Genomic DNA, 23,484 nt, shown 5'->3' with positions numbered 1-23,484 from the left:
GACGTGACACAGTTTACCCCTAACTGAACACAGCATGTTGTGCCAATGGACCGCTCTTTTAAGTTGTGATTTTTATGGCTGTATGTATGTGATTCCATTTGACATTAGACATCCAGAAATATAATTAGGCGTACTCTCATTTCTCCTTGCCCATAGGCCAATTTAAATAAGCGACACAGCTTACCCCACTCTCCAAATGGCATCCGTTTAGTAGAATGACCCCACGTAACAGTTTTCACACCTACCACCCCTCTCCGCTAGGGGGAGCACGTTTCCCCGGGCAGTCGGCGTCAATGAAAGCAATACAAAACCCTCTGTAAGGAGAGCACAGGGAAGCTCTCCGAATAGCCACGGCATTCCTGACCAAAATAATCTTCTTTATCACACATTTCACGGATTATTCTCTGTTCCCAACAGGCGGGATAGAGTGAAATAAGAGTATGGACCAATAATCGCCCTTTAAACCAGTCAGCTCATGGAATATTTGCGCTGATATAGAAGATTCCTGGGAACTCCGGAGGGAGGCAAGGAAGGAAGGAAAGAAAGAAAGAAAGAACGGGATTAACAAAAAAGTCAACTGGCGGGTAAAAGCGAGCAAAAGCCCATTCTGGAGGGGCATCAAGGGAGCCCCTGCGCTGGATGACCGCCGTTTAGTTCTCCCCAGCGGTCTGCAATGGGGGAGACTAAAGTTATCTACCATCTCGACGACCAGGAAACTCCATACCTGGTCAAACTGCCCATCCCTGCCGAAAGGGTCACTCTTTTAGACCTGAAAAATGCTCTCAAGAAACCAAACTACAAGTTTTTCTTTAAATCTATGGACGATGACTTTGGGTGAGCCTACTGTACATTAGTTTTCTTAGCACTTGTGCATGTTTTCTCGGGTTTAACATACAATTCCAGCTCTTCACACGTTTTCTCCTCTTGTTTGGATCACGGATTGACTGCCATGATCCTTAAGAGGCTGATATAATATCCCTCATTAGTTGTGTTGGACGCGCTTCTGTGTGAAAGGAGTCAAATGTACAATGTATGTGTGTGCGCGGAGTTCAGCAGGGGTGAATGTTAGGTCTTGTTCAATTGACGACGGCATCCATTTTAAGACTGGATTACTCTCAAATATGGCTTTTGGCCTGACGGCACGAGCTTGGGTGTAGTTAGTTATGTGAATGGTTAGAGAGCGCAGTCAAAGTATCACAGGAGGGACTTGTTTAGTACCCTTCCTTCTTAAATGTTCTCCAGCGTCAGTCTAAATTACCATGACTACACAAAAAGCACTCGCGGTTTGGGGGTTTCTTTACGCTTATTGTGCTCAGATCCGGTTCCTAAAGTATTTTCTCTTTTTTCACAAAGCACCTTCGTGTCAGAACATTTTAAGAGCGAGTATCGCCGAAACTACCCGTTTAACTAACACTTTGAGGAATTTTCCACCCCGATTCAAAAGCACATCTGAGAAGTACAGTACAATCTTTTTTTTTTAATGTGCCGTGCGCATGCGCGGTTTGACGGCCATATGTCCCCCAATTCCGAACGTACCCCACAAGATTTTGACTAAAACATTTTTTGGGCACGTTTAACTAGTTTTTATTTACGGTCTTGGTCATTAGTCATAGACACACACATTTCTCAACGTTTCCATCCTTTAAAAGCCATTTGGAGTTGCTGTGAACTCTATGACCTCTTATTTGGGCCTTCATTAACATGGTCACCAAAAAGCAGGCCTGTACACATATTTGGATCTGTAGACCAGGTGTTGCCAGAATGTTAAAATAAAAGTGATGTACAGGCCTGGAGAGTGTTTCCCCCCCCAAGCTTTGCAATTAAATATATCATTGGTTATACATTTCTCTTTGTGAGCGCTTGTATAGAGTAAAACTTGCTTACAAGGCAGTGTGTGAAATGTCTTATTGGAGACATGTATACTTTATATATTACAGTATGATCATTAAGTTAACATTTGGCCAGCAATATCTCTAAAATGATTTATAAATAAAATTATTTTTCAATTGTCATGAGGCCATGGAAACAAATTTATTAAAAAAAATATGGGATTTCAGGTTGTTTGAAACTTTTGAGCATTTTCTTTATATCTTGGCATTATTACAATATATAGTGCTTAACATCACAAGTTACATGTACATTGAAGTGATTAAAAGTGTCATGAAATGAAACTTTTTTTTTTTTTTTTTTTTTTTTTTTTCTCCCCCTCTAAGCCTGTGTCCAGACTCCAGATTTAAAAGCGCATGAATTTTGTCTGTTAAGCGTTACATAAAGTGTTGCCTGTATCTTTAAACTAGCTTGTGAATCAGTCACATTTGAAGCGCTGGCTAGTGGTCTTGTCTTGTCTGTCTGTTTCATTAGCCGAAAGAATGTTGACTTGGAACAACTGCAGGCCGTCACTGTGGAATGCCCTGATCGCTTCAGCACTGGCAGCTTTACAACCTTTCCCAGTGAAATATGTTGTAGTTTGATCGTCCCATTCCCCTCCCTTTAACTCCCCTTCAAAAAAGTTCATTAAAAACTTAAAGATGTTCGTCGTTGAAGGGCAGGCTCAGATTTCTGCCAAATGGAAACGAATAGCTCAATTGAATCTGTCTCTATTGATGTTTTGCATGTCTGTCAATGCAACAAAGAGTCTTTTTACACATTTTAAATGCCTTTATTGGATTGGAGTGTTTGTGAATGAATGAAAGATTCAAAACGTCAAAACAAGTAGTTTGCTACAAAGGGGTAGTATAGAATTAAGAAGTAGTCTGGATTTAAAATGTTAAGAATCTGTAGCGTGGTGTTCAATACCATGGACAATTATTTTGATTCAACGGTTTGTAGAAGAGAGGGAAGTTTGTCTTGTGCTGTGTAATGCTGTACTCTGTAATACAATTATACATATTAATTATATTATTAGTAGTGAATATACACTAGCATTGAAAAGTTTGGGGTCAGTAATGTGTTTTTTTTTTTTTTTTTTTTTTTATGTTTTTGAAAGAAGTCTCTTATGCAAAGGCTTTTTTTTTTTTTTTTTTTTTTTCAAAAACACAGTAAAACAGTAATACTGTGAAATAATATTATGTATATTTTTTTCTATTTGAATATATTATAAAATGTAATTTATTCCTGTGAAGGCAAAGCTGAATTTTCAGCATCATTACTCCAGTCTTCAGTATCACATGATCCTTCAGAAATCATAATATGCCAATTTGCTGCCCATGAAATATTTATTATTATTATCAGTGTTGAAAATAGCTGTGCTGCTTAATATTTTTTGTGGAAACTGTGATACATGTTTTCAGGATTCTTTGATGAATAGAAAGTTTATTTATAGAACAGAATTTATTTGAAATAGAACTTCTTTGTGTCAGTGTAAAAATCATTTGTTACTTTTGATCAATTTAATGCTTCCTTGCTGAATAAAAGTATTAATTTCTAAATTTTCTATTTAAAAAAAATCTTAAAGTTTTCAACATTAGTGTGTATATTAATTCAGAGTCTACATGCAAATGTCTACATGGTGCTTTTGAATATGTAAAAGTTAAAGAAACTTGGGACCAGTTACAGGGCAGATATATACTTTCCTTTATAGATTCCTAAAGTTTTTCAGTCTTGAAGTTGATTAAAATAAAATGTCCATGGGCATGTTACGCGATAACTACTCAAATACAAATACAAATACCAAAAAAAAAAAGCCTTACTTCATAGAAATCCTGGAAATATCAGGGAATTTTTTGTTGTTGTTGTTGTTTTTCAGGCTTGGGCTATGTTTCTCAAAAGCATGGTGAGTTAAGTTGATCGTAGCTAGAGACCATTGGTTCTACTATCTACTTGGGCTTACGATGCTTTTGGAAACACATCCCTGGAAAAGTAATGGAAAAGTTAAGGAAATTACTCCAGTGATTATACATTTATCTGGTTATGCTCTTAGACATTGGCTCAAAATCTCAGGCTGTTCTGTTTTACACAAATAAATGTGACGCAAATAAGTGTAATTGTTTAAATCTATTCATTTCAAGCATTACTAGGTGAACATACGGGCGAATCTAAAATATTATTGTTTTGATTTGGAGTGTCACATTACAATCTTGTTGGTTGTGAACATAATGTGAGCTTGTACTTGTTTTGAACAAACAGGTTTTTTCATACAGGCTTGCAAACTCAACATTCTAGTGGTAGATTTTAGTCTACATCTGAAATAAGGTTGAATTCATGAGTTTGGAATCTTATCTGAGTCTCCCTCAGCTCTTCCATGTGTTCAGTCCTTTGTGTGTTCTGTGAGCATGTGCGTGTGCATGCTTATCTGATTTATGCGTTTTTGATCCAACCCATCTTTTCTTTCATCTAATGGCATTGTCTCATTTACGTATTCTAATTTATTCCCAGACACTCTGGGGATCTCTAAAGCTGATCTTCCTTTTTTACACTTCACACACAGACTGTGGTTTGAAAATAAGACCTTGTCTGTTCTGATTCTTTCTCTGTTTCTTGTGTTTCTGTAGGGTGGTCAAGGAGGAAATCACCGACGACAATGCAAAGCTTCCCTGTTACAATGGCCGTGTGATTTGTTGGGTGAGAACAGAAACACACATACACACATCCCATCCAGCCCTGCATCTTAATTCCCTGGTGCTCCTTGCATAATAGATCAGCCTTTTAAATTCAGCCCATTCCCGGTTCTCTTGAGTGCTGACACTGCTCTATTTGTATTTTTCAAAGAGGCTGCCAGTCATTCCTGCTTAATGTTCACTTTGGTGTGATGCAGCTAATCAAAGACTTTGGTATGCTGCATAAGCTTTGTTTTATGAGCTTCTCATTTATATTTAAAGTGTAAATTCGCAGATTTTCAACCTGCATTGTGTTGTTGCAATGTCGGTAGTATATGTAAATGAACAATGAACAACTCATTCACTGCGTTAGCTGGACAGAGAAATTCACGTTTATTTGTCAGCAAAAGTCTGCCGGATGATGTGTTTTGACAGCTCCAGGGCTTTTGTGAAAACTACAGATTATTCTTTCGCATTTTTGTATCCCCTCCCCATCCATGGGCAGTCGAATTGACAGAGGGTTATTAACAAAACCATTATTATAAGGGTAGGTTTATCACTGAAATTTTATGGTACTTTGTCTCCTCTTTAAACAGCATTATGTTAAAAATCGAACACTATGGCAAAACATTTCTTACTTGTACGACGCGATGCCGTTTTGCTTCGGGGTGTTGGGCGGAACTAACGGAACGGCAGTTTCTTTCAGTTTTTTCCCCTCTGTTTGGCCTAAAACACTGTTCGTGGTCATCCGGTTTAAAATGTTGACTACAAACACAGAGGTTTTTCAGATTTCCCATCACGATGTTCTCTCCATATTTATGATTCTTTGCAGCCTTTACCTGCTGCCTACAACACATCTGATCCTTCACTGGAAACCAAAAATGTCTCCCTCCCACAAAAGTAGTCTTTGAATTCTTGCACCTGGGAACAATACAAGTCGACACCATTATGACTAAAAGTTTGCTAAGAAGTATTTCCTACTAAAGCAAGGCGGTATTTGACTCTGGTCAAGCGTATCCACGTCAGACTGGTGGGAGTGGCCTTGGACGGCAACATGCCCAGTGCATTATGAGTATTGAAGTTTTCCTACCTATTTGACAAAAGGGAAGACAACAGCCTTCCTTCTCTGTTTTCTCTAGTCAGGTAGCACCGATTTCAAAAAATGTTTTGCCTTTCTATTGTATAAGCAGTCAAACTTTATTGAAAGCCCATTTTGCCAGCGGTGAACACTTTAAATGCCATGCAACCACAAAGAACTTATTTTTCATTCTGAATGACAGCATATGCAAAAACAAACTCACATGAATATATTACTATTTAAACAAAGCAGTTTTAGGGTACAAATGGCCTTCCTCTTAACTCACACCAACAGAAGTGTGGATGAACATAATGGGAATTATAGGTGACATCATGAGAACAGACAATGTTCCAGGCAATATTCAAAAACATGAGCAGAACTCCATGTGACAGTAGCTGACAGTTTCCATCCACCTATTTTTATGTGCACTTTGAGATGTTGCATAAAAAAACGTGGCTGTGGAAATGGATAAATTCTAAAAAATGTACATCATAAACTGTGCTCATTTGAGTGCATGAACTAATGTTAACAAATACAACTTTTGATTTTAATAATGTATTAGTAAATGTAAAAATTAACATTAAGATTAAGAAATGCTATAGAAGTATTGTTTATCATTGATTCATGTTAACTAATGTTAATAAATGAAACCTTACTGTAAATTGTTACCATTTTCTCTTAAGCTAATTCTTTAATTAAAACATTTGGTCCCACTAATCCTGTGTATGGAGTGAGTCTTCCTTTTTTTTTTTTTTTTTTTTTTTTAAATAAAAAAAAACTCATTCATAGAATAAGAATTTCATCCTTTTAAGTAGTTTGTAATCTTTTATTATTATTATAAAAATGGTATGTCTCTAAATCAAAAGTAATGTGGTGTGACAAACATCATGGAGGTAAAAAAAACAAAACATGCATCATGCAGGCAAAAAAAAAAAAAAAAAGGAAATGATATAAACCACTCTGCACCCTCATGTCTGTGTGTTGAAGTCAGTAAGTCTCTGAAAATATCAGATATTTTGTCCTTTTTGTGCAAGGTTAGTTCAGGTTGTAGAATGTCATGTGGGGCAACGTTTCAAAAACGTAATGCCATTTTATATATTAATAATTCATGACATTTGTAAAAATACTTTTTACCCTGAAAAATATATTTCTAAAACTTTATTTTTATATATATAATATAGAATAATATCTCAATATTTTCTTGGAAGTTGTCAGTAATGTTAAGCAGATGAACCTTGGCAGGTTTAGGACTGTTGTGGACAGCTGACTCCTGAAGTTGTTGTTATTCTTCATATTTTGTCTGGTGGTTAGTTTGCAGCAGTGACAGAAATTATATCTTTTAAAACATTTAAATTTATTTTTAAATTTATCTGCATTTTTACCTTTTTATAAGAGCAATTCTTCTTACTTCATTGAATGTCGCCTATGCATAATTTTTGTCAAATTATTCATTATAATTAAAGAATTATAATATTATTATTATTATTATAGGAAATAATGATTAGGATGTGTACACACACACACACACACAGTGTGTAACTTTTTACTTACCACCTGTCATTTTTAGAGTCATTAAATTTAAACTTTTTTTTTTGTTGGAAATGGTATAAAAAAAAAAAAAATTCGAAACCATATGAGACCAGCATGAATACAAAGAATACACCAAGACCTTTGCACATGTCTTTTGAACTAGATTTAAAAAAAAAGAAGCAGAAACTATTTTTAACCATGTATTGGGTTCATGCATCAACACTTCAGGTTCCAGTGAACTGCTCAAGACAATATTTGTTCTTTTGTGTGTTAATAGCTGGTGTCATCAGACGGCTCCCACTCAGATGGATGTTCAGTGGCAGAGAGTCAGTCCGAGCGGCCGCCATCTCACGAGAGAAGCCAAGGCATTGGAGATTCCAGACCCCCATCCTTCCAGTAAGTTTTTTTCGTTGTGTTGTATAAATGATCAGATCATATAACAAGTTGGCAGTAAAACTCAAAATAAGAAACATTTTCTCACAGTCTTTTTGTTTCTGTAATCCTTAACTTTCTCTCCCACACAGTCCAAAGGCTGCAGGCAGCCGGCATGGTGTGGATGATGAGACAGAGACGGATTCAGTAGTGTCACACCGGAGGGAGAGGGACAGATCGCGCAGGAAACACTCACATGAGCACTCTGGTATGTGTCACCTCACCACCCTCATTTCTCACAGCATGTCTTATGCTTTGTGAGACCTGCCATGGTTTTGTCAGTAGAAGGTTCATATTTAATAGTAATAATTATTCATAGTAAATATTTGAACAATTAAACACAAATAAACACTTGTGTCTGATAATTCATGTTGGTCTTTGTAGGAGGAAGGCAGAATGGCTACTCACGGGGAGGCAGAGGCATGGATCTGGGAGGTTATGACATCTGTGACAGCCGTTCATCCCTCATGAGCAGTGAACTGGAATCAAGCAGCTGTTTTGACTCGGATGACGGCTCCACCAGCCGGTGAGTCTCACAGCATTTGTTCGTTCCCAAACCAATGCGCTCAAAATGATTACGATCACAGCGAGCCCCAATGGTTTTTCAGAGCTTAGACTTGAGCAATTTGACAAGCAAATGTGAGCAATCATAAATATAGTTTATGGAGATTTGGGAAATTGTAAATGTAGATTAAGGTTGTCGATAGGGTTGGGAATCGAAAACTGCATTCTGAGTATTTGTTTTAGTATTGGGTATTACAGAAATGACATTTTTAGGCAAACTAATCCATTATAGTCTTTGCAATTCTTATTCTTAGTAATCAGTATGTTTCACATTCCCTTTGACTGGAAACAAAATGAAATGCTCATGTAATCTTTGTATTGTGACACTTGTTTCTCAGTTTTAGCAGTGTTACGGAGCAAAGTGGCTCGTCCAGGCTAATGAGACGACATCGCCGGCGGAGGCGCAGACCCAAAGCCCAGCAAATGGAGAGGGTAAGACAGTGGACAGAGCTCTTAACTCTTCCATTATTTTTTACACAACTCTTCCCCACAATTGACGGAATTTTCCAAGTGTGGGTATCTGCAGGTCGGAGGAATGGGCGTGAGAAAAGGTCTTTATCGTGGGGAAAGGTCTTTATCATTGGTCGTGAAAGCTGTCTGTCACTGTGTGGGGTAGGGTTAGGGGTTAGTTTCTGTTGTAGCAATTCACCTTTTGGCACGTCTCCTTTTGGCACGCCTATTACTCCAACCTGCAGCTATCCCTGGCTTGAATTTTCTGGCAATCCATGTTTTTACTGTAATACCGAAGCTCTCAGAATCAAAACACAGGCGAAGAAGAAGCAGAAACAGGCAACAGAAGCATTGCTTATGCACATGTAAAATAACGCGATCATCAAACATTAAACGGCATATAAATCAAAACTACCTAACGTTACCGAATGAAATGTCGATCCAAGACGAGGTATAGGACTGTGCAAGGTTAGGGGTGTTGATGGACTCAATCTACTTTACTGTCAGACAAAAACGCAATTTTCTCAGCTTTGTTCAAAATGTTTTTATTTATTTTTTTATGAAACCCACATTCAAGTGTTGATTAAAAAAGAATGTAAAAAAGAAAAGCTACAATAAAATTTATTTATTTTTTTTACATATTGCATTTTCAGCAAAATACCATGAATGAATGTTTTGTGAAAATGATACTGGCTCTGACTGGCAACTTCAAAAAAAAAAAAGAAAAAAAAAAGTGTCAAATAGTGTATATATAAAACATTATATATTATAACTGACTTCATCTCTCTCTCTCTCCTCAGTCTTCATCTTTCAGTAGCATCACTGACTCCACTATGTCGCTGAATATCATCACTGTCACTTTAAATATGGGTGAGTCTGCATTGTTTTTTTTACTTTTTAACTAAACTCTGAAAGAATTCACAATACAGCAGCCTTGAGTGCCTTTAAAAAATATAGGGCATATATTTTCTTTCATTATTTTATTAAGCAAATAAATTTTTCCTTCCCAAAGACATAGTCCCTGATATATAAACTGATTAATGTTACAGATGTGCAAAACTACATATTATTGAAGTCAACTAGTTGCCTTAACCCTCTCTCACTTTACCTCATTTAGAGAAGTATAACTTCCTGGGCATCAGTATCGTGGGTCAGAGTAACGAGCGAGGCGATGGAGGCATCTACATCGGCTCCATAATGAAGGGTGGAGCGGTGGCGGCCGATGGGCGAATCGAGCCTGGTGACATGCTGCTGCAGGTGAGGATTGGATGCAGACATGTTCAGGTTAGGAATCTGAAAGAAAAGCTAGTTGTATCAGTTCATATTACCATTTCCTTTCACAGGTGAATGACATCAACTTTGAGAATATGTGCAACGATGATGCCGTACGAGTGCTGAGGGAGATTGTGCATAAGCCTGGGTGAGTCATATTACAAAACATTCTTATTCATGTTTAGCTGATCCACAAAAGTGTGTTAACAACTGCACAATTTTTTGCAGACCCGTGTCGCTTACGGTGGCCAAATGCTGGGACCCAAACCCTAACAGTTGCTTTGCTTTGCCGAGGAGTGAGTGCATTTTTTTCCCTCTCACACACTCGTTTGCACATAATGCACCATAATATACATTACTGTCTAAAGTTTGGATACTGATTTAATTTTTTTTTTTTATTGTTGTTTTAAAAGAAATGAATACTTTTATTCAGCAAGGACTAGGGCTAAGAATCGAAAATCGCTTCCAGTTCTAGAATCAGATACTTAAAGTCAGAAATCGGATACTTGTTATAAAATTAATTTCGATTCCTCTTATCGGTTCCTTTCTGTGCATTTTAATATGACTTTAACTCATTAAAGTGTAAGAAGACCCATGCACTGTTTTCTGTGCTGCACACACATCCAAAGTGTGCGCACAGAAAAAGTGATTTTAATGTGATTTTTAAACCATTCAAGCGCAAGAAAACTCAGCTACAGCCAAAACGTGCACACAGAAAGCTGCCTCTCATACTGAATAGTGCGCGATACTGAACTTATAAACAACTCGTAAACACATTTGGTTATGTCTTAAGTGAAGGTAAACTGTTGACAAAGAAAACGCATAACCGTATATTGGATCTGTGCAGCTCTTAAAGTGACAGCAGCCTAATATTCCTGCTGCCGTCTCTATAATAACATTAATCAAACAACAAAAGACAGAGAAAATTCACTTGCTGTTCTTAACTGAATAACTTTTTTTAAAAAGTGCAGTGTTTTTGTTTAGTTGTATTTATTTGTGCAGCTGCTAATTTGTTTATTTGTTCTTTTTTAATTACTGAGTGTTTACTTGTAGAGTATAAATTGGAATAAATGTGAATGAAATCTAATTTCTTTTTTTTTTTTTTCTAATTGGAGTCAATATGAAACAGAATCAATAAGCGGAATCGGGATCGTTAAAATGAAAATGATACCCAACCCTAGCAAGGATGCATTAAATTGATCAAAAGTGACAGTAAATTCATTTATAATGTTACAAAAGTTTTCTATTTCAAATAAATGCTGTTCTTTTGAATTCTCTAAAAAAATGTATCATGGTTTCCACAAAAATATTAAGCAGCTCAACTGTGTTCAACATTGATAATAATAGAAAAAAAGTTTCTTGAGCAGCATATTATAATGATTTCTGAAGGATCATGTGACACTGAAGACTGGAGTAATGATGCTGAAAATTCAGCTTTGCATCACAAGAGTAAATTACATTTTAAAAAATATAAAAATAGAAAACATATTATAAATTATAATAATATTTCACAATATTAGTATTAACTGTATTTTTGATCAAATAAATGCAGCCATGGTGAGCATAAGAGACTTTTTTTCTAAAACATCAACAACAACAAAAAAAAACAGCCACAAGCTTTTGCACAGTAGTGTATACATCTTCTGAAATCATATGACAGTTTTGTGTCATTTCATTGGCACTTTAACATTTTTACACTAAGTGTAATAGATTTGAGAGCTACATTGGAGGGCAAGATTTTTAGACTCAATATCATTTTTAATGTCGAAAAATTCTTCTTGAAAAGTTCTTGATAAGAAGAATCTAAAGTACTGCAAACAACCATTGCAGAAGTTTTTTTGTTATATGATAGTTTTGTACAACCATTACGATGTATTATGGAAGTTTTAACAATATGGTTTGAATAGATCTGTCATTGTTCATCTTGTTTTCAAAAGGAGTTCTGTAAAACTTACAGTGAAAACTCACTCACCTGTTCCATATAAGCTTTGATGAGTACTTGTTGCCTTCTGTCCCAGGTGAACCCATCCGGCCCATTGACCCTGCAGCCTGGGTGTCCCATACGGCAGCCATGACAGGTGTCTATCCTCCCTATGGCATGAGTCCTTCCATGAGCACGGTCACCTCCACCAGCTCTTCCATCTCCAGCTCCATCCCAGAAACTGAGAGTAAGACATCTGCTGTTCACTCTCCTCCAGATGATATTGCACACAGCTTTGATATCTTTAAGACATCACTATGCTTGCTTATACGTTGACTTAGGGTTTTGAAAAGACCTCTACGTTTTGCCGTGTAATTCATCCCACAATGCTTGTGTTACAGACATGAATGATACCTCAAATCATGCGGTTTGTTGAGGAGAGTTCTGTTAATTTTCTAAATGCAATCACACTTACAAGTTCTACCTGGCAAATGAAAAAATGGGTAAAAAAAAACGATTGACAATGCCTTAACAACCATATTGAACTGTACTATTTTATGTAGTTGTTGTAATGATGAAAAATGTTAATTGTATATGAATATAATTTTTTTTAAATTGTTTTATTTTTGCATTGAGTTTAGACTTTTGATGCCAATATGGCATTAAAGAAACAAACACCTTAGCAACTGTGTAGCAGCAACGTGGTATGTGGGAGGTCCTGGTTTCTCGCCACCAGGCAGATGCTTTTGTAAACCGTGTGTTGTTCTTCTCACAGGATTTGATGACTACCACCTGTCCGTCCACAGCGACATGGCAACAGTTGCAAAAGCAATGGCCTGTCCAGACTCAGGATTGGAAGTTCGAGACAGAATGTGGCTAAAGATCACTATAGCCAATGCTTTCATAGGTCAAGACACATTTTATTTAAATGACAGTTTGTAGTAGTTAATCGTTATATTTTTACCTGTTTTACCTGTAATTTTACCAGTATTCAAGTCAGCATGAAACAGATGTTTGGATTGTCTTTTCTACTGTGACATTCTTCCAAGTGAAACAGCTTTTCAAACAAGAAAAAAAATGTAGGGCGGGACTTGATTGTCCTTTAGGAGTTGATTGGATCATTTGATCGCTGTCTTTTGCTAATTGCAGTGATCTCATTGGAGTGACAGGTTGCTGAAACAGAGATGTTATTGATCCGCCCTCGCACCGGAGGGACAGTAGAGATGTTGTGATGGGGAGAAGTTAATGTTTTGATTAAAGATTATGGGGGCACATGAATTTTAAAAAATGATGTGCACGGATAAATCATTTATAATAAACACTGCAACATTCCATAAAATAAATAATAATTGTTTATTACAGTGTACAAAGCAATCAGCCTAGCAACAAGACAAACACTGCAATACTTGTAGTATTCCATTTGAACCCTGACCATGTCCCTCCCTGTCCCTCAAGCTTGCATTCATTTTTTTAGTGCGCCACCCACATCTCAAATTCCTGTCAACAACCGATGCAAAGAATCAAATCCCTGTCCTAATTTTTTTCTCTTTTTCAATAATATTTGTTATACTTGGATGTATGTCACAATACGAAGGAAAAGACCTGCTACTTCCATTTTATCACAACTTTAAAATAAACATTAGCAAACTACTTCATGGAGCCGCTGTATATAATAATTGGTGCATATGTTGATTTTTAGGCTCTGATGTGGTTGACTGGCTGTTTCATCATGTGGAGGGCTTTGCAGATCGCCGTGAAGCACGCAAGTACGCCAGCAACCTGTTGAAGGCCGGCTTCATCCGCCACACTGTCAACAAAATCACCTTCTCAGAACAGTGCTACTACATCTTTGGAGATCTTTCTGGCAGTAAGTACTTTTATGACTACAGTTTGTCATTTACTCACCCTTGTGTCGTTCCAAACCTGTATGACTTTCGTTCTTTTGTGGACCAGACAATAAAATATGGATTTCTGAGCTGTTCTTTGCCAGACAATAAAACCATCCTGTGATCAGATCTGAAACAGATGAAAAAACATCATAAAAGTGGTCCTGTGGTTTGAATATGCAACATGTGAGAGCTATGGCTTTAAATTTCCGTCCTCTCACAAAGCCATGAAATGGCATAGCCATGTATATTTGGTAGCTTATTTAATCTAAAATGGCCCCTTAAGGCCCAAACACACCAAACCGACATTATAGAACTAGTGCCAACGAAAGCCGACTGTGTTGTCGCCTTGCGTTGCCTGCATCTGGGCCAAAAAAAGTTGTGCTTAAACACACTGCGCAGACTACAGCCAATGGCCTAGCATGTACATTCTGTGTCTTGGAGAGAGGAAATAAATCTCCAAACCAGCAGGGAGCAGTAGACTATATTAAAAAAGGGAATCAAAACTAGGACTGCGGATATATAAACCGTAATCAAAGCAGCGCTTGCTTACCATTTTGAATATGACTCATGTTGATCAGTGGGTCCTCACTTTCTTCATTCCAGACAACCATGTCGTTATGAAGATATTTATGTGGGGAATTAGGATTTAGGATTGGAATGCTCAGATAAAAAGATGTAAAATGTGAAGAGCCTTCTGTGTGTGCCCTCTTTGCTCTGTTGTTTGCTTGCTTTTGTCACTTTCTTTTTTCTTCACTAAGCTGAACAGCCAATGAGAGTGATCTCTCTCACCGTATGCTGACACAGATTCAACAGGCCTTAAATGGATAGTTTACCCAAAAATGAAAATTTTGTCATCATTTACTCACCCTCATGTTGTTCCAAACCAGTATGAGTTTCTTTTTTCTGTTGAACACAAAAGAAGATATTTTAAAGAATGTTGTTAACCAGACAGTTGACTGCACCCATTGACTTCCATAGTAGGAAAAAAAAAAACTATGGAAGTCAATGGGTGCCGTCAACTGTCTGGTTAACAACATTCTTTAAAATATCTTATTTTGTGTTTGACAGAAGAAAGAAACTCATCTTGAGGGTGAGTAAATGATGATGAAATTTTCATTTTTGGGTGAACTATTCCTTTAAGCAAGTTGGAACACAAGTCACATGGCTTGGTGCCTCCAATGTGCTTTCTTTGAATGGAAAAGAGCTCCACAGAAGAAAGAGAGTCATTTGGGTTCAGATAAACATTGTAATATATCCTATAAATTAAATAATGACCAAATTCTTGGCTGAGCTAATCCTTTAACACAACGGAATAACACAGTTTACATTTTGTATCTGCCTATTGTATATTTAACTTAAACAAGTGCATTCTTTCATTGTAAGCTAGTAGGGGATTTTAGACCACTATTTGGATTTGAGTTGATGTTATTCCAGTTGTTGAATTTATGAAAAAGGTAATTTTGTGTTTGATTATGTAGCTATGTAAATATTCTACTGCTATGTTTAGTGTAGGCTTGTCGGTACAAGAAAATCACATTTCAAGCTCACCAGAGCTTAACCAGCTATTCATGGCCCAATACATTCATCTCTCCAAGTGAAAGTTTAGTCATCTTTATTGCCGTCACTGTACATTCAGTTTTACATTGTGTTGACACGCTCTATCAACATGCCCATGTTTTGTTGTAGACATGGCCCATCTCTCTCTGCATGACCATGACGGGTCCAGTGGGGCATCTGATCAGGACACTCTAGCTCCATTGCTTCACCCCGCTGAAGCTCCCTGGCCCGCTGCATTCCCTTACCAGTACCCAACAGCCCATTCCCATCCGGATGCAGCTCTCAACTACTCTGAAGCAGGTGGAGGCAGCGCAGGCAGCCAGCACAGTGAAGGTCAGTAACCTCAAGTCATACTGCATCATATATTGAAATTAAAATCGTTATTGCAGTATGGTTCAGTGTGAATTATTTTATTTTTTATTTTATTTTTTTTAAATCGTGCATGCTGCGATTTTAGTAAGTAAACATATGTGCTACCTGTTTCAGAGTGAAGCACAAACAACAGATGTTGTTCATGATGCTGTGTTTCAGAATCTCAGAACTGCTTGGTTCATTTACTTTGAATCACCCGTCAAAATAAAAGCTAGATGATATACCGTTTAAAAATGAAATTAAGATGCCAATATTAGTATTGTATTTTTACAGTAAAATCCTATTATATAAATATATTTCTTATATTGTTTTAAAGGGCCAGTGTGTAATATTTAGGAGGATCTTTTGATAGAAACGCAATAAAATATACATAACTGTTTTCAGTGGTGTATAAAGACCTTACATAATGAACAGTTTTCATTATGTTTTTATTACCTTAGAATGAGCCACTTCTATCTACATACATCATGGGTCTCCTTACATCGAATTCGCCATTTTGCGACGCCATGTTTCTACAGTAGCCCTAAATGGTCAAACTGCTCTACAGAGCGCATTTGCTTGATTGGCTACTCTCTTCCTTCTCAGACGACAACATCTTTGTCCTGTGTCGGCCACCGTAGCTTCTCTATGGCTCTATCCCAAATGGCACCCTAAACACTCGCGGTCTTCCTACGAGTCCACACTTTCACGACGTAATGCCGCTTTGACTGTCAGGAAGATGTTTGCTGTGGAGCTCACGCCAGTGCGGGCTCGGCAAAAGTGCGCATCAAGGGCGCATATCGACTGCCCTTCTCAAACCTAAAATTGACAAATGGGACACCCTACGGTCTCATGCACTTAATGGGCACGTGGCAGCCATTGTAAGTCCACAAGACTGAAAGTGCTATTAAGTGTGCCATTTGGGACAGGTCCTACGTGCTTCGAAAGGGAGGGGTGAGTGGCGAATTGAGCCATTGGTTGCAATTCGCAACCTCACCACTAGATGTCGCTAAAATGTACACACTGCACTTTAATATATTGAATAATAATCACAATAAAATCATAATAATTATTTTATAGTCCTAGAGGAATTATTTTTTCACATTTTTCCCAAATCATTCAGCCCTAAAAGGATTTCGCGCTTAAAGAGTAAAAAGTAATTTTTCAGTTCTTTGTTTCCTATGCAGATGCACTCCCTCTCCCCATAAAACACCCTAATCATTCTAGAATTTTTTTTTTTTTTTTTTTTTTTTTCCAAATAGACCTATTCAAATCATCTGATGAAACTTCCAGTATTTTTTTGCAATATATAAATTGCAGAAAAATAAAATATCGCAATGTCATTTTTTTTCTTTTTCCAATATTGTTCAACTCCAATTCAATTAAATAGTGTCTCTTACGTTAACGTTGCTGTCCATAGGGAGCAGCGGTTCCAACTGCAGCTGGAGCAGGACTGAGGGGAAAACTGCAGCTGGAGACTTCAGGTTAGGAGGCGGAAGTGAAATGGGCGACGCTCATGAGTTTGACTTCCGCAGAGACAGAGCCCCCAGCGAGCGCTCGGCGGCGCCACCCAGCGAGGGCAGCGTGCGAAGCTCACGATCTCACAGCTACAGCCTGAAGCAGGGATCTGCACGAGCCGCCCCGGGGTCGCCGTCCGGCCGCCATCTCGCCAACATTCCCCCTGAACTGACGGGCTCCCGTCGCTCGTGCAACACAGCCAACGGGGAGTTCTTTGTCGACATCATGTGACTTTGCTCGACTGTTGCAAGCAGAAGTGCCCAAACAATTTTTTGCCTTATGGATTACAAAAAAAAAAACGTGGCCTACTAGTGCAACCGATTAGAATTAGGATTAGTGCTGACCTAAAAATCAATAGCTTGTGAGCCCCAACATTACTTGGGTCTTAGAAATTAGTCTACTAAAGCATAGGCAAACATCAGTTCCTGCTTACAATAACAGATTAAGACATTTTACTAAATGTTGATCAATATCACCTCAAAATAGTTGGGAAATGTTACTGGAGAAAATGGGAAGATTTCCTCTAATGGACAAAAAAAAGAGAGATTTTGAGAGAAATAGCAATAATTGAATGGGATTTAGTTACAACACTATATGGGTGTGAGGATACAAGGTGAATGTAGTCCAACCAAGGACATAAATGTCAAAGTTTGAAGAGAAATTTCTGTTGTCATCTGCCCTGTTTTAGCGCATATTAGGAGGTTCTTAACTTTTTTGGCCTTTTTTTTTTTTTTTTTTTTTTTTTTTTTTTTTTTTACATTTTTACTCTCAGTAAAATGTCTCTTGCAGATATTTCATTATTCATGGAAATTGTTTTTACTGAGAATATATTTTTCAGTGTTTGTCAGCAATATTGTATTGGGAGAATTTTTGAAGTACCATGTTAAGGAGATTTCTTTTTTTAATTTATAAATATAGTTTTATTGTGACATGCTTGGAGTACATATGTGTCTGTGTGTGTTTTATGGGTTTAGCTTGTGGAATGTGAAGGTTGTCTTCTTCATCTGGAATCCAGATGTTTCAGGGTTTGGGTCTCTGTCCACATCTGCTTTTATTGTTTGTCGGCTAATGTTCTGAGGTTCTCCAACCTTCAACGTTTTTCAGAGCTTAAGAAGGTAATCTCTCAAGTATTGAATCATGGTGTTAGTATTGTTTTGGGACAGTCTGATTTGGAAGTACTTAAAAGTAGCCACTGGATGATAATATATATTATTTTGTAGAATGACAGTAAGTTACAGATATTTAGTATTAGTATATGAATTGAATATGTTTAGTTTCTGCATTAACTACCTACAAGAGTGGTTGTTAACTAAACTTAATAATTGTGCAGCATTAGGATAGCAAAGCAAATAGGCTTATTACCTTTTAAAAGTGAGAAAAACATTTTTTGATGCCAAATATTTGCAAATTTAGAAGCTAGTCAAATTAGACTGATGCCAACAACCAGTATAATGTAAACTGCATATAGTAAAAGAAAATACAACCCAAGCTAAATTGAATTCAGGTTTACGAGGTAGTTTAAATTTGGATTTATTTTCAAGCACAATGTATTTTGTTTAATCGCCCTTTTTTTGCCTTGAGTATTTTATGTATTTATTTTTTTATTTTTTATCAAATGCCATGGGTCTATCGATTTTCATTATTGGAATTAGAAAATTTAGAATTAGAAGAAAACATTGGTCTTTTGGTGACATTTACTTTTATATAGATATGCATTGATGCACATTATCCCTCTTATTTCTAAACCACTTACCAATATGCGTACATGTGCATTAAATTTTGAACTGAAATTATTTTACCTGCAAATTTTATATTTCAAGGAAAGTAGTCGGCTTAGCAAAAAGACTACAACAATATTACAAAATTAATTGATTATATATCTGCAATCCAAGTTACCGGTTCCATGGACTAGTTAGTTACAATGAAGTCTTTCTCTATTTCAAGTTCGCAATCCAGTTTCCTCGTGTAGCTTGATTCGGTTTCCTGGATACAGCGTTATAATTTATTAATGATGTAATTTGCTGAAACTGTGTCCGTGGTGTTCTCGATTTCTCACTTCAGCAAGAAAGCGTTATATTTGAAACTACTGTACCAGAAACCAACAGCACATCGAGTCTCTCATGCTACATACATCCGTAGCATCAATTCATTTACAGACTCAAGGCGTATCCATGTATACAGTATCTCACAGAAGTGTAAATATTTTACTATATCTTTTCATGTGACAACACTGAAGAAATGGCACTTTGCTACAATGTAAAGTAGTGAGTGTACAGCTTGTATAACAGTGTAAATTTGCTGTCCCCTCAAAATAACTCAACACACAGCCATTAATGTCTAAACCGCTGGCCACAAAAGTGAGTACACCCCTAAGTGAAAATGTCCAAATTAGGCCCAATTAGCCATTTTCTCTCCCCGGTGTCATGTGACTCGTTGGTATTACAAGGTCTCAGGTGTGAATGGGGAGCAGGTGTGTTAAATTTGGTGTTATCGCTCTCACTCTCTCATACTGGTCACTGGAAGTTCAACATGGCACCTCATGGCAAAGAACTCTCTGAGGATCTGAAAAAAAGAATTGTTGCTCTATATAAAGATGGCGTAGGCTATAAGAAGATTGCCAAGACCCTGAAACTGAGCTGCAGCACGGTGGCCAAGACCATACAGCGGTTTAACAGGACAGGTTCCACTCAGAACAGGCCTCGCCATGATCGACCAAAGTGCACATGCTCAGCGTCATATCCAGAGGTTGTGTTTGGGGAAATAGACGTATGAGTGCTGCCAGCATTGCTGCAGAGGTTGAAGGGGTGGGGGGGTCAGCCTGTCAGTGCTCAGACGTATGGTAGCCAACATATACTGTGACATTCTGAAGCAGAGCCTGATCCCCTCCCTTCGGAGACTGGGCCGCAGGGCAGTATTCCAACATGATAACGACCCCAAACACACCTCCAAGACGACCACTGCCTTGCTAAAGAAGCTGAGGGTGAAGGTGATGGACTGGCCAAGCATGTCTCTAGACCTAAACCCTATTGAGCATCTGTGGGGCATCCTCAAACAGAAGGTGGAGGAGCGCAAGGTCTCTAACATCCACCAGCTCCGTGATGTCGTCATGGAGGAGTGGAAGAAGACTCCAGTGGCAACCTGTGAAGCTCTGGTGAACTCCATGCCCAAGAGGGTTAAGGCAGTGCTGGAAAATAATGATGGCCACACAAAATATTGACACTTTGGGCCCAATTTGGACATTTTCACATAGGGGTGTACTCACTTTTGTGGCCAGCGGTTTAGACGTTAATGGCTGTGTGTTAAATTATTTTGAGGGGACAGCAAATTTACACTGTTATACAAGCTGTACACTCACTACTTTACATTGTAGCAGAGTGTCATTTCTTCACTGTTGTCACATGAAAAGATATAATAAAATATTTACAAAAATGTAAGGGGTGTACTCACTTCTGTGAGATACTGTATGTAGGCTAGCTAATGTTTATGCTCAATTCGCACAGAATATATTTTCCAAAGAAGTAGGACAGAGAACTTGTCAACTTTAGCATTAGCCTAAAAAAAAAAAAACAATACTGTGAAAGAAGTATTCTTGACTTTTAAGGCTGCATCTCAGGTGGAGAAAGTGGACATGACCCTGTATGCTGTTTTTTGTTTATTGGAGTTTGTTTTAGCTATTTAAAACTCACTTAATCTACAGCTAGCACATAGCATATATTAATAGAAATATTTATCTAAATTAGCTTTTGGTTATTGTATTCTGCAGATTGGAAAACAACATCAAAGCAGCCCTTTAAGGAGCACCTGAAGCTGTTTCTGATGGATCTTAGGCAACTGTAGATTTGTTTTCCATGTCAACAAATCCTACTCTAAGATATAGGTATATATTTTCCCTCAATACTCTTGATGTCAAACTCACTTTTAAACAAGCTCCACAGAATGGGAATCAAATAACACCTAATATTTTTGGACAGCAGACAAGAAGAATGTGGCAAATGGAGAAAAACAAAACAAAATAAAGGTAAGTCACAATATTAAAGATGGACAACAGTGAAGACACAGGGAGTGCAGATGATTAAAATGGAAACCATGAATTGTTTTTGGTGGATATTGGGTAGCTGATGGACTTAAGACAGAGTTGCTTCTGTATCAGTAAATCCTACTAGATGGCCATAATAGATAGACTGCTTATTTATAATGCTGGGTAAATTACATACAAATTGTAGTCGGTTACTGATTCCAAATTACATGACAAAAATTGTAGTTAGTAATGTAATCCATTACATATAATCAGACTACTTTTGGATTACTTTTAGTTTACTTTTGATCTAACTTATTACATTGATTTGAATAGGATAATCTTGTACCGTATTGATATAAAAATACAAAGAGAAAGAAAATATCCCTGCATTACATGTAAAAATGAAATGTGTATGTGTACATTTTAATGTGTTTGAAAGACAAAAGCCTTCTAAAGACTGTAACACAAAGGTAAATGAGTCACTGAGTGATAATTCAAATAATAATTAATGTGTTGAGTTAATTCATTATGCAGTGTTGCAATGTTGAGAAATCACTTCTTAAAAGTAAAATGATTTCTGTAAATCCAGCGATCAAATGTTGTGTGGGCCTCAGTTTTCAGTGATAGGCTCATCATGGCTAGTGTCTGGTCTGTGTGTGCAATTCCACAAACTTACTTCTTAAATACTTAAATACTTCTTGGTTATATTTTAAATGTACCTTTCTAAAAAAAAAGGCCTAGGATTGTGGAACTGAATAATTCACTGCCATTGTGACATTACATGTAATCAATAAAAAGTAAACATTTATTTTTAAAACATAATATATTCTAATTACAAGTACTTAATTTTTGGAATCTGATTACATAATCCAGATTACATGTAATCAGTTTCTACCCAGCACTGCCTATATTTTCCCTCAAAAATTTCAAGCAGAAGAGCTCACTTTTAAACAAACAACTTACACACTTAATCATTTCTTGCCAATAAATTCGTAGGAAAATGCAAACGTGGCAAGCGGGAAAGTCATAAACATGTACAGACGGCAACAGTTAGTGCAGATGATTGGAATGGAGAATCATTTTACGTTCTGATCCAAACGTGAAAGTAGAAATCAGAATCAGAAAGAGCTTTATTGCTGTTTCCTGGAAGCTTCCAATACACAGAGATGACAACAGTACAGTAAGATATATGAATAACACACACACACACACACAGGTTTGTTTTGCTATCAAAGTGAGGACATTCCATAGGCGTAATGGTTTTTATACTGTACATTCTATCCCCTTACACTACCTCTACCCCTAAACCTACCCATCACAGAAAACATTCTGCATTTTTACATTTTTAATAAAACATTGTTTAGTATGTTTTTAAAGCTATTTTAAATATGAGGACTCATGAAATGTTCTCATAAAACATGTTTACATCGTTATACCAGTATAATACCCATGTCATTATACAAATTTGTGTCCAAATCACAAACAAACACACACACACACACACACACACACACATATATATATATATATATATACAGGTGCTGGTCATATAATTAGAATATCATCAAAAAGTTGATTTATTTCACTAATTCCATTCAAAAAGTGAAACTTGTATATTATATTCATTCATTACACACAGACTGATATATTTCAAATGTTTATTTCTTTTAATTTTGATGATTATTACTGACAACTAAGGAAAATCCCAAATTCAGTATCTCAGAAAATTAGAATATTGTGAAAAGGTTCAATATTGAAGACACCTGGTGCCACACTCTAATCAGCTAATTAACTCAAATTACCTGCAAAGGCCTTTAAATGGTCTCTCAGTTTAGTTCTGTAGGCTACACAATCATGGGGAAAACTGCTGACTTGACAGTTGTCCAAAAGATGACCATTGACACCTTGCACAAGGAGGGCAAGACACAAAAGGTCATTGTAAAAGAGGCTGGCTGTTCACAGAGCTCTGTGTCCAAGCACATTAATAGAGAGGCGAAGGGAAGGAAAAGATGTGGTAGAAAAAAGTGTACAAGCAATAGGGATAACCGCACCCTGGAGAGGATTGTGAAACAAAACCCATTCAAAAATGTGGGGGAGATTCACAAAGAGTGGACTGCAGCTGGAGTCAGTGCTTCAAGAACCACTACGCACAGACGTATGCAAGACATGGGTTTCAGCTGTCGCATTCCTTGTGTCAAGCCACTCTTGAACAACAGACAGCGTCAGAAGCGTCTCGCCTGGGCTAAAGACAAAAAGGACTGGACTGCTGCTGAGTGGTCCAAAGTTATGTTCTCTGATGAAAGTAAATTTTGCATTTCCTTTGGAAATCAGGGTCCCAGAGTCTGGAGGAAGAGAGGAGAGGCACACAA

At 37.3% G+C, this 23,484-nt stretch overlaps 1 protein-coding gene across 1 annotated transcript; it reads left to right on the top strand.

The window, feature by feature from the left end:
* The first annotated feature begins 208 nt into the window (after window positions 1-208).
* dvl3a (dishevelled segment polarity protein 3a) lies at window positions 209-18,039 on the top strand. Its single transcript, XM_051865585.1, has 15 exons — window positions 209-834; window positions 4,491-4,560; window positions 7,421-7,539; window positions 7,668-7,783; window positions 7,960-8,101; window positions 8,478-8,571; window positions 9,390-9,459; window positions 9,707-9,846; window positions 9,933-10,009; window positions 10,090-10,157; window positions 11,880-12,029; window positions 12,558-12,689; window positions 13,482-13,649; window positions 15,358-15,561; window positions 17,000-18,039. Exons 1-15 carry the CDS (start codon window positions 674-676, stop codon window positions 17,326-17,328), a joined length of 2,040 nt encoding a protein of 679 aa, XP_051721545.1. The 5' UTR covers window positions 209-673; the 3' UTR covers window positions 17,329-18,039.
* Window positions 18,040-23,484: the final 5,445 nt, after the last annotated feature.

Source organism: Ctenopharyngodon idella, chromosome 2 (assembly GCF_019924925.1).
Source record: "Ctenopharyngodon idella isolate HZGC_01 chromosome 2, HZGC01, whole genome shotgun sequence".
Classification (NCBI taxonomy): domain Eukaryota; kingdom Metazoa; phylum Chordata; class Actinopteri; order Cypriniformes; family Xenocyprididae; genus Ctenopharyngodon; species Ctenopharyngodon idella.
Note: the sequence above shows the minus strand (reverse complement) of the source record. Positions and strands in the feature narration are given on the sequence as shown.

Bases quoted from the DNA above. Each gene is read 5' to 3' on its own strand.
- dvl3a (XM_051865585.1), top strand. From the start codon at position 674: ATGGGGGAGACTAAAGTTATCTACCATCTCGACGACCAGGAAACTCCA. The intron at 835-4,490 runs GTGAGCCTACTG...GTGTTTCTGTAG, and splicing joins TCTATGGACGATGACTTTGG to GGTGGTCAAGGAGGAAATCA. The intron at 13,650-15,357 runs GTAAGTACTTTT...GTTTTGTTGTAG, and splicing joins CTTTGGAGATCTTTCTGGCA to ACATGGCCCATCTCTCTCTG.